Genomic DNA, 12,056 nt, shown 5'->3' on the forward strand with positions numbered 1-12,056 from the left:
CTTGATGCTTGTGGAAGGTGGCGTGGTTCCAGAATATAATGCTGGAGCTGAGGTGAGAAGGGTTCCATGGTGCAGGAGTGTCGCGATTAGGCGTTTTGTTGCTGTTGATGAGTAGCAACACCGCACACAAAACTGCTCTTGTCTGCACCCAAACTTCAGGTGAGCCATCCTTCAAGGGTGATAGTTGAGAGACCATCGACTTAAGAGCATTTGGGATCACAATATTCTGTTCTGTTCTAATGGATGCCCATGACTGCACAACCATGTCACAATTTTCCTGAGAAGGAGGAAGTTGGAAAGTTTCAAGTTTTTGTACATCTGGATTCTACTAAAATTATTATGAAAGATAGTTTTTGTGGGCAGTTTCTTTCCAGGCTATACTTAATAAAGTATGTTCTTTATCTTGTTCCCTACTTGAGATCTGTACCAATGTGCACCTTAAAGCTGGCTCATGGCCTTATCTGGATAGTCATGCGTTGTTTGCTGCTTTTACTCTTTGACTAGATTGGTTTTTGCCCGAGCCAGGAGGCAGACTCAAAGATTATAAGAATGAGTTCTCCTGAGTTGTATGAGTTCTATGAGTTAAACCTATTGTAAAATCGGAGTGCAGGGGGATAAAACACCATCTTGTTGTTCAGTGTGCTTGATTAGTATTGTTTGTCAAAAGGGGGCATCTAGTCTTCATTGATTTAACCAACCTACTGGGATGGGAGAAGAAGAATCGATCAGGTTTTCTCTGGCGAAGATGAAGTCAATACCGTGCAATGTTCAGTCTTTAGAGCCAGAGCATTAATTTAAGAAATCATTAGAACTTAATATATTTTAACTGGTAAAGCAAGGCACATGTGCAGATATTTACCTCATATTTGCATTAATGTTCGCTCCTTTAATCAATAGAGTGATTAAAGAGCTGATGTTACTATAATTAGGGGATTTATATAGTATTAGGAAGGAGTCGGTCTCCTTACGGGATGTCGATGGTAAATGTTAGAGATTTGCTTGTCTTATGCGCCAGTCATATTTATTGGTATTGCATTCCATGCAGCATGGCCACAACTATACAAACCCTCACCTCAAATTTCTCTTAGTCAGCACTCACGCTGAAGCTCAAAAAAGCATTCCATAACTATTGGTAAAAGATTCACACTGTGGCTACAAATAAGTGTCTTTACTCTTGTATATAAATTCAGTCATAGTTGACGGCCGTCACTATTCCCAAATGCACAACCTCATTACTTGATTCCATTCCGTTTGACCGCACCCTGTATTTCAAGTTTCGTGTGGGGACTCTACCAGTAGGGGAGGTAGTCGCCCGCTGGAAGCGCCCTCACCAACTCTCACCCTTTTGTGCATCCTGTTCCACTCGTGTAGAGTCTGTAGCCCACATCTTCTTTGAATGCCCGGACTACTGTGCCCCGCGGACTCGTTGGCTTAAACCACTTTGTAGACTCCTGGGCATTCGTCAGTGTATAGTGGCAATGCGTATTTTAATGACTGACACATCCCCTGTGATTGTATGTGCTGTGTCAAAATTCTTGAAATGGGCTTGGTTGATTCGTAATATAAGGCTTTCCGTGTCAATTTAATCCTTGTTTTAACTCTTTTAATCAATTCTTGTACCTGTTTTTATTAATTGTGTGTAATAGATTGTATATGACATTTACTATAAATTGTATTTTTGTTCTGCTTTTATGGTATTTGTATACCGAAATAAAGCGATAACCTTGATTATCAAGGGGCCAGGCCATTTCAATACAAACATCTGTCAAAGGAGTCAGCATAACAACATACAACCATTTTAAAAAAAAGTTAACCCCTTGTTGTTGATTTAGGCGAAGTAATTTGCATTTTAATCTTACTCTGACATTATTTTCCCTAGCCCTTTGGAGTGAACCAGCCTGGGCCATATATCATGTATACAACAGTGGATGCAAATGGATATATGAAAAATGCTTCAGGTATGAGGAATGGGTTTAAACTTATTTGAACAATTGTGCAGGCTGATGGAAATTGCATTGCTAGGCAATTGGACATCATTTGTAACAAACATTGGTCTGTTACAGACACGTGGGTGGCATCATTCTCATATTATGGGATGGGATTGTTAAACTCATTGTTCTTCAATTGGTGAGCATCCATTTAATGTGTTCTTATAAACGGTATAACCTCACAGGATGTTAATGACTCCAGTATGTTTTAATATCGAAAATGTTGTTTCTCTGGAAAATATCACAGATGTGGCTCAGTCTTATTTAAGGAATTCTGCTTTTGAAGACACCATCTCTTATAACAGAATCCATTTAGCACATTGTCTTTGCCAGCCCACCAAGGCCTAAGAAAAGTAGGGACGATTGGGCAATCATTAATAAGCACTGCCTCTGGTCCCTGCAGCTGCAGAAACTAGATACATTCGCAAACTCACTGAATGCCAAAAATCTCCCTTGCACAAAACGACATTTCAGACGACCGAAGCTAGTGTGCAGATTGACTGAGAAAGCATCATGTTGAAGTTGGTTATTTATTATTTATTAATCTTCTGTGGTATGGTAAGTTGTGGAAGCCATCATGGACTAATGGCTGCTGACGTGGTTGATTGGCAGGCCATTTTTTCTTTCCCAGGTTGCGCTAAAGCCTTTGTTTCTCATGTGGCTCGCCTAAATCCTGGTGAACTGGGAATGATCTACCTTTCGATTATGTTTGAGTAACCACTGCCTCATCATGGGGTAATAGTCTGAACCTGTGGCTCCTCAGTAAGTGCATGGAGCATGAATGGATTTTGAGTGACTAGATGTGGCGTAGTCGGGACGTACATGCCAAACGGTGTCGCCAAGTACACTCTGGGCAGTGGGACATGTTAATGGAAAAAACACGTATATGTGTTTTCTGTGAAAATCTCAGAAAAGTTAGCAGTGCCAACAGAAGGTATAGTAATTCACTTTGCTTATTAGGATCCATTCACCTACATCTGAAATGGTATGGATCTTCTTCCACAAGTATTTGTTGGCTCCACGTAGTAAGAAGACTGTACATTTAAGAGGTGCCATTTTGGTAAATAAATGGTGTTGTCCGCCTACTTTATGGATGTGTTTTTAATGGCTTTTAGTTGTGGTGGCTCAATTGTCAACATCCTGTTGCTAAAACAAATATTTGAATGCAGTTCTTTATAGTGAATTGAACATATGTGCTTAAAGTATCAGTGCAATTTGGATTTACCACAGGCAATTTATTTTACTGTAGGTTATTCTTTCACTTATTAATAATTTATCAAAAGCTCCATGTTTGGTCTGTTTTATCTAAGCAATTGCTTATGTATCTTCATTTGCACTTTAGAGACTTTAAAGGCCTCAAAGTAAACTTTTTCAGCAAATAGTAGTGGAATCTGTGGCCAAATTAATAACATATCAGGATATTTTTCATTTTTTTTTAAACTCTGGCCAAAATTGAACCAGTAAACTGAAACATAATTTGTTTTTGTTTCAGTGATGCTGAGGAAAGGGTGTATTGTTACTGAAATAAGAACATGTACAAAATGGCAAAAAATGCATAAGTAGTTAACATTTATGTTTGACATTTTCTTTTCCGAGTATCTGTAGTTGTTTCTCGTCTTACCTTCGTACAGATATCAGTTTTTGTTTACGTATTTCTTTTAAATAGTGGTTGACTTTGAGCTCATGATACATGCTGCGAACGGCAGTCAGATTCTAAATGAAATCCGCTTTGAGTAACACAACCGCTTCATTTTGAAACCAACATCCGTGCGCCTCGCTTCTGCAGCATGTCAAAGCTTATATTTACCTCACAACTTGTGAGGAATATCTGTATTCTAATTATCAGAAACAGATGGCGAAGGGGCTGAGGCGAGAACGTTTCTGCATTTTGAAAATGGAATATGCTCGGTGTAATATCAACAGACTTGAAGTAGATTGATTTACTTTTTTTCCAGGAATTAAGAAATTGTTTGGTGTACCAGAGAAACCTTTTTAAGGAACAGTAAGAATTTTCAGAACAAGCAATAAAAATATGTTAGTAAAATCGATTGAAAATGTAATTCATCGAACGTTCAGATCCCACCCTGATTACTATGAAGGGGCGCAGAGTTCCCCGTTGGCGTTGTTAGTGGTGCATTACAAAAATAACAAGCATTTGCAATGCAATAGGTCTCGCATTAGGAAAGTTTGAGCTATTGGTATTGTAAATGACAAGTTATGTATTTATGTGTTGATTTTGAAAATAGCTAAAGTAATAGCTTTTCATTTACAATGCCAATAGTTTTAACTTTCGCAAATGGGACACCTATCACATTTGTAATGCAATATGTGTTGTATTTACGTGACTTAGATGTATTGAAATTACAAATAACAATGGCTTTTAAAAAAAATAATTAATACTTAAATAAAAGTTATTATAATTTATAATGGCAATAGCTTAAACTTTTGTAAATAACTTTTGTGAAGATTATGTTCAGTGTATTTTATTGTGACGAAAATCCAAGAACAGAAGTGAAATATTGACATCTTTTTGTGACATTTGTAATAAAGCTTGAAACATTGAGAGAACATATTTGAACCAGTTGTTGTTGAATGGTTGCACAGATTGATGCTGTGGTGGCGCTGAGTGATGTGGTGGCGAAGAGTGATGCTGTGGCGTTCAGTGCTGCTGTGGTAGCGCATAGTGATGTTGTGGTGCCCCTGAGTGATGCTGTGGTGGTGCTGAGTGCTGCTGTGGTGGTGCTGAGTGATGCTGTGGTGGTGCTGAGTGATGCTGTGGTGGTGCTGAGTGATGCTGTGGTGGTGCTGAGTGATGCTTTGGTGATGCGATAGAGTGAGTGCGATAGATAGATAGAGGGAGGGCGATAGATAGATAGAGGGAGGGCGATAGATAGAGGGAGGGAGGGAGGGAGGGCGATATAGATAGATAGAGGGCAATAGATAGATAGATGACAGAGTGAGGGCGATAGATAGAGTGAGTGTGATAGATAGACAGATAGAGTGAGGGCGCTCGATAGATAGATAGATAGAGTGAGTGTGATAGATAGACAGATAGAGTGAGGGCGATAGATAGATAGACAGATAGATAGAGTGAGGGCGATAGATAGAGTGAGGGCGATAGATAGAGTGAAGGCGATAGAGTGAGGGCGATAGGTAGATAGAGTGAAGGCGATAGAGTGAGGGCGATAGATAGATAGAGTGAGGGAGATAGATAGAGTGAGGGCGATAGATAGGGTGAGGGCGATAGATAGGGTGAGGGCGATAGATAGATAGAGTGAGGGAGATAGATAGATAGATAGATAGATAGATAGATAGATAGATAGATAGATAGATAGATAGAGTGAGGGAGATAGAGTGAGGGCGATGAATAGAGTGAGGGTGATAGATAGATAGAGTGAGGGCGATAGAGTGAGGGTGATAGATCGAGTGAGTGTGATAGACAGATAAAGTGAGGGCGACAGATAGACAGACAGATAGAGTGAGGGCGATAGAGTGAGGACGATAGATAGATAGAGAGATGGATAGAGTGAGGGCGATAGATAGAGTGAGGGCGATAGATAGAGTGAGGGTGATAGATAGATAGATAGATAGATAGATAGATAGATAGATAGATAGATAGATAGATAGATAAAGTGAGGGCGATAGAGTGAGGACGATAGATAGATAGATAGATAGATAGATAGATAGATAGATAGATAGATAGATAGATAGATAGATAGATAGATAGATAGATAGATAGATAGATAGAGTGAGGGCGATAGATAGAGTGAGGGCGATAGATAGAGTGAGGGCGATAGATAGAGTGAGGGCGATAGATAGAGTGAGGGCGATAGATAGAGTGAGGGCGATAGATAGAGTGAGGGCGATAGATAGAGTGAGGGCGATAGATAGAGCGAGGGCAATAGATAGATAGAGTGAGGGAGATAGATAGAGTGAGGGCGATAGATAGAGTGAGGGAGATAGATAGAGTGAGGGAGATAGATAGAGTGAGGGCGATAGATAGAGTGAGGGCGATAGATAGAGTGAGGGCGATAGATAGAGTGAGGGCGATAGATAGAGCGAGGGCAATAGATAGATAGAGTGAGGGAGATAGATAGAGTGAGGGAGATAGATAGAGTGAGGGCGATAGATAGAGTGAGGGCGATAGATAGAGTGAGGGCGATAGATAGAGTGAGGGAGATAGATAGAGTGAGGGAGATAGATAGAGTGAGGGAGATAGATAGAGTGAGGGCGATGGATAGAGTGAGGGCGATGGATAGAGTGAGGGCGATGGATAGAGTGAGGGCGATGGATAGAGTGAGGGCGATGGATAGAGTGAGGGCGATGGATAGAGTGAGGGCGATGGATAGAGTGAGGGCGATGGATAGAGTGAGGGCGATGGATAGAGTGAGGGCGATGGATAGAGTGAGGGCGATGGATAGAGTGAGGGCGATGGATAGAGTGAGGGCGATGGATAGAGTGAGGGCGATGGATAGAGTGAGGGCGATGGATAGAGTGAGGGCGATGGATAGAGTGAGGGCGATGGATAGAGTGAGGGCGATAGATAGAGTGAGGGCGATAGATAGAGTGAGGGCGATAGAGTGAGGGCGATAGAGTGAGGGCGATAGAGTGAGGGCGATAGAGTGAGGGCGATAGAGTGAGGGCGATAGAGTGAGGGCGATAGAGTGAGGGCGATAGAGTGAGGGCGATAGAGTGAGGGCGATAGAGTGAGGGCGATAGAGTGAGGGCGATAGAGTGAGGGCGATAGAGTGAGGGCGATAGAGTGAGGGCGATAGAGTGAGGGCGATAGAGTGAGGGCGATAGAGTGAGGGCGATAGAGTGAGGGCGATAGAGTGAGGGCGATAGAGTGAGGGCGATAGAGTGAGGGCGATAGAGTGAGGGCGATAGAGTGAGGGCGATAGAGTGAGGGCGATAGAGTGAGGGCGATAGAGTGAGGGCGATAGAGTGAGGGCGATAGATAGATAGATAGATAGATAGATAGATAGATAGATAGATAGATAGATAGATAGATAGATAGATAGATAGATAGATAGATAGATAGATAGATAGATAGATAGAGTGAGGGTGATAGATAGAATGAGGGCGATAGATAGATAGATAGGGTTTAAAGCTAGCCTAAAGAGGTTGGATAGAGGGTAGCTGATATTAAAAATCTTCAACCCTCAATTGTGTTAAATTGGGAGAAGCAGTAGACAGTGCAGAGGTGAATATGTAGCCCTAATTGTTGGAGATGGCACATCTTTTATTGAAGTTAATAGAAGTTAGATCAACCCCCCCCCCCCCGCCCTAAAATTCTTTATACTTTTGAGATCCTTCATAAGAGAACAGTTAGGCCCTAGTAAATTTCGACCCAGCCTGCAGTCTTGCAGGAATTGTTGTGTAGGATTATATTCACTGCAAGCCACATGTCATCCCTACTTGTACATTGCCCGGTACCTGTGAGATATCCAGCCCTCTTAGTTCTGGTCAGGCTTCTCCAATGAGTAGCTCGTGAGCTACTAGTAGCTCTCCAGCTGCCTCTATTTAGCATTCCAGCCTACTAATTTAGAAGCTTTTGCGCAGTTGAATTACTATATGTATACCAAAATTGAAAAGTGTGTATTTGTGACAAAAATGTAAATATTTTCAGAACTCATTTCCGGCTGTTTGGAGAAAAATAGCTGAATTTGTTAAAAATATTTAATGTTGATATTTGTGGTGATAAATTGTGCGTCATGGGAAAGATTTATTACTAATACACTTAGCCTTGTGCCTGGAGCATTGCAACTATTGCTGGTATCAATTACCCATGCAGAGGCATTCCAAATTGATAAAGCCTTTTTCACATTACTGCTGGCAGTCCTTCCTGATGCACTGGGATAATCAATGCTGGTAATCTTGCCTGGGGTGGCCACTAATTTAATCATTTCTGATGTGGTCCCTGTTAAAACACTAATAATATAGTTCTGTGGGACACATACATAAGTAGCTCCTAGTAAAGGAAATGTTGGAGACCCCTGCTTCAGCGTGTGTGAAGAATTTGATTAGCTTAAGCAATGTACCTTTATTTAACTATAATTTATATTGCCTTTTAAAGTCCCGTTCATGCTTACAATAAGTTCTGACCAGAAAACATTACTGTTGGCACAAGGAGAGCTCCAGTTTTAGTGTTCGACATTTAATGACATTAGTTTTACTTTTGATAACCAGTGGAAACCTTTGCTCTATCGCAACCGATTGCACCCTACAGAAGAGTAGGCTCAGTTTTCCTATTGTCTTGCATAAGCCAAACCACACAAATCATTTAAGCCGACATTTATCTCCAATAGTATCAGTAAAAAATACTTTAAAGAGACAGTCATGGAACTTGTGACTGGAACTGCACCAGTGACTACTATAGGTTTCCAGGGAGGTCAAATGAGAACTGAATGAGCGATATTTGCTCACAAGAAAGTTTCAGTGCTTAATTAATATATCCTAGCAGTTTTAACTTATTCTGCACACCAGCTAGCTCTCCTCCAGACCAACGTCAGCCAGAGCCTTCGTGCAATGAACTTAGGAACACAAAAGTGTCTTCAGAATATTTTCACAGCAAAAGACTTTAATGGTCTCTTAGCATAGAACTTTATCAAATGACCCCACTCCTGAAGTGCTGTTGAGTGGTTTCCCCTATTTTTAGTTCCTGCCCCCAGCTAGCTTTCAGATCTTTGATGTTGATAGAACTAATTTGTGCAGTACTAATTCTTAGAGTAGACTTTAGGTCAGGCCATTGCTTATCCTTCCTCTCTTTGTATATATGTTTCTCTCCCTCAAAGCATAGTTCCTTCACCATGCTTCCTGGCAACAGTGAAGTACTTTTATTTTAGTATTTTTTTGCTTTCACTTCTATGTTCAGCTTCACCCTTCACATCCCTCCACCGAAGTATCCTTGTTGCTTCCACCATCAGCTTGCTTCTGTTCTCCTCCCTGTCTGGATCACATGTTTTGTTCCTAAAACTCCACCCTATTCCAGGTCCTCCGTTGCTTCCCCTCCACTCCCTGCTCTTGCTCCTGTTGCTCTGTGGCTTTTCTCCACTTTCCTTCTCCTCCATTGGTTCATTATCCGGTTCTCTTTTTTTTAAACTATGTTTACTTAATTTATTTATTTTGGGTTGGGGGCAAAAGCTGCAATCAGCTATCAGACTGGTCCTTTCTCAGGCAGTCAGTCACAAAACTTTATTTCAAATATCAGAGTTGCTCATAAAAGTACAAAAGAGACACAATTAATGGACGGGATGCAGAACAAATCAAAACATTCACCCCCAGTCTAGAGATCTGGGTTAAATCCATCATTCTTTTGCTCACCATGCCACCCCAGTTTCGACCAGGCCATATGCAAATCAGTCTTGACTATTTACCTCATGGGAACAGTCCTGCCAAGCCGGGTCCTCCCTGGACCGAAACAAGCGTCCTAGGTCCGGTTTCGGGGTTTCACCCCTCATCAGCCAGGATAACATGAATCCAGTGGCACAGTGAGCCTGGGACCCATGTCTTGGCATGCCCAGCCTACTTATGGCCAGAAAGCAAAAGACACACAATTGTACAGTCATTAAAAAACGAGCACACTAATAAAAAAGCATTTACTTTTGACCACGTACAATGGATTTTAAAAAAGAACCAACTCTAAAACATACAATATCATCATTCAGAATTTGTAAGAAATGCAACGCTGCTCTACATTTATCAAAAATATAATTTCTTAGCAAAGGCATTAAAAAACAAGTCTATTGGAAACTTCAACATTTTTACAAAAAAAGTGCTGATCTGAGGTGCCATCGCAGGTACAGGTGCCCACATTTGAACTGTTGAATTGTCTTAAGGGAAAACATAACGGATTACAAATCGTGTGTGATCTGAATCTACAAAACAGGACCCTTTCCCACTGTCTAGATACCAATTAAAATTAGGGCTCTATACCAGCAGTAGCATGCACAGCTGCAAACGTTTCTCACTGGTGCCTTAGATAATTTATTACAGCCTAACATTTGTACAGCAACCAAGGAACTTTCAAGCCATTGTCTAAAGTGAAACAATCTGTAATAAAAAAATTGATCGAGAGAAGCGTGGGAATTTAAGCAAACTGATTACCACCGAATAACGGGACCAAGCTTAATATTATCCTCGAAACATATAAGCCACGATCCTCATGCCAAATGTAAGGTGGGGTTAGTGGAGGAAGAGATAGGAGATAACGACAAAAACAATTCTCCACCTTTAAGATGGATAAGTTAGCATAGCCCCAGAATCTTGCTCCATATGTCGTATCAGGGACAAATTGGGTCTTGTAAATTTCTAACATCGGAGTAATAGGTTTACCACCAAAAGGTATTTAGTTAAACAAAGCCCCCATTACTCGGCTGAATTTTTGATAACAGGTCATAATATTGTTTCCCTAAGCGAAGTGAGAGTTATAAACTACCCAAAAATAAGGCAAATGTGCTACCTTTTCAAGCCTATTATTACCAATGGCAAAAGTGCGCAAATGTGATTTACTCTAACCACGGGACATCATGCGAGACTTTGAAAAATGAGTGTCAAGATCTACATCAGACATAAAATCAGTATAAGCAACCACCAGATTCCTCAGATCCTTTTGGGGTATGAGCCAATGCAACCGCGCCATCAGCGTACAACTATACCAGTACTGATTTTGTATTAAATGCAGGCACATCTAAGCATTTATTAACCAGGTGCAAATGTGGATTCTATATAAAATAAATAAAAGCGGAACAAGAACTTATCCTTGACGAACAGCTCCTTCTAAATTAAAAGCAGCAGTTTTTTCCCTATCGGGGTCAAATCTAACCTTGGCTCTGAGATTGAGGTTCAAGTCCGAGAGAAGGTTAACCATTGCTACATCAAGGCCTTATTTTAATTGGAGTAGCCTGAGTTTTTTTTTTACAACTAACCCTGTCAGATGCACTGTATAAGCCCATAAAGGCTAGCTACAGTGGGCAACATCTTGCTTTTGTATATTTGCTCATTAAGAAATGCATTGCTCCAGAGTATCCAGCTGGTCTCTGAACCTATACTAAAAAGGATTTATTATGTTGTTCTGTTTACCCACTCTCTGTGGAAACCAATTCTTCCGATTATTTTGACCATGGAATCAAGTGTGATCAGTCTGTAACATCTTAAATCGGTTATACTCACTTTTGTAAAAATAGGAACAATTGTGGATAATGATCAGGGAGTTGAGAAGTGCATTCATTGTATAATACATTAGTAATCAGGGTGATCCAGAAATCTGTATTACAAGTGATGCAGAGCGAAAAGAACCTCATGGTAATCGAAATGCAACTCATGTCAAGAAACTATATTGATGTAAACATTTGAGTAGGCATTAGAACTGGATGTAAGCCAGTATCACCCCTTAAAATGGGAAACCCATTTCCATAATGTGAGTTCTTAAAGTAGATAAAACCTTATTACTAGTTATAATATAATTAACAGATTGGCAACATATTTTGGCATATTTCATTTTTTAAGCCATTATTAAACATTCCCAGTTAAGGCTGGTGATCGTTTGTCCTTCTTTTCAAGGACATATTAAACTGTGCATGACAAGCTGTGATCAGCTCTAAGTTTCTAGGTTTTCGGTCTCAAAAATGGGCTTTGCGCATCTTCTTTTAATTTACCACTCTAGGATTGACGTCCACCATTTTGGAATCAGTAGATTTTTTATAAACCTGAAAAGGCTTGACTGCTGCAGGGTCTGCACACATACATCTGCGTGTGATGACACATTCAACCATTTAAATTATTCCACTAGAGCTGACCTTTTTGCCGCTGTTTTTCAGCTGTCTCTTCCATATCTATTTTTCCAATACATTACATATAGCTGAGAGTGGGCTTTGGGTCAGCCTCTTGCTCATGTTTGGATGGCTTTGTAGTCTGTCTCAAGTATCTGCTATTGATGCAATGGCTTTTTCCCCAGTTCTTATATTTTCCCAGTCCAAGAACATTTCAGTCTCACAGTATTTTGATTGGATGAGTTGCCTCCTTCCACTGTTGATTGCTGCTATTGTCAATTGCAGTGTTCAAGAGACA

At 40.5% G+C, this 12,056-nt stretch overlaps 1 protein-coding gene across 1 annotated transcript in view; it reads left to right on the top strand.

Moving 5' to 3' along the window:
* The window catches only part of ITFG1 (integrin alpha FG-GAP repeat containing 1), a 1,017,137-nt gene that overhangs the window by 803,895 nt on the left and 201,186 nt on the right, over nucleotides 1-12,056 (top strand). Inside the window, exon 14 of the mRNA XM_086945125.1 lies at nucleotides 1,880-1,958. Coding sequence (XP_086801251.1) covers nucleotides 1,880-1,958 — 79 coding nt within the window. The remainder of the gene's footprint in view (nucleotides 1-1,879; nucleotides 1,959-12,056) is intronic.

This window comes from Lissotriton vulgaris, chromosome 12 (assembly GCF_964263255.1).
Source record: "Lissotriton vulgaris chromosome 12, aLisVul1.2, whole genome shotgun sequence".
NCBI lineage: Eukaryota > Metazoa > Chordata > Amphibia > Caudata > Salamandridae > Lissotriton > Lissotriton vulgaris.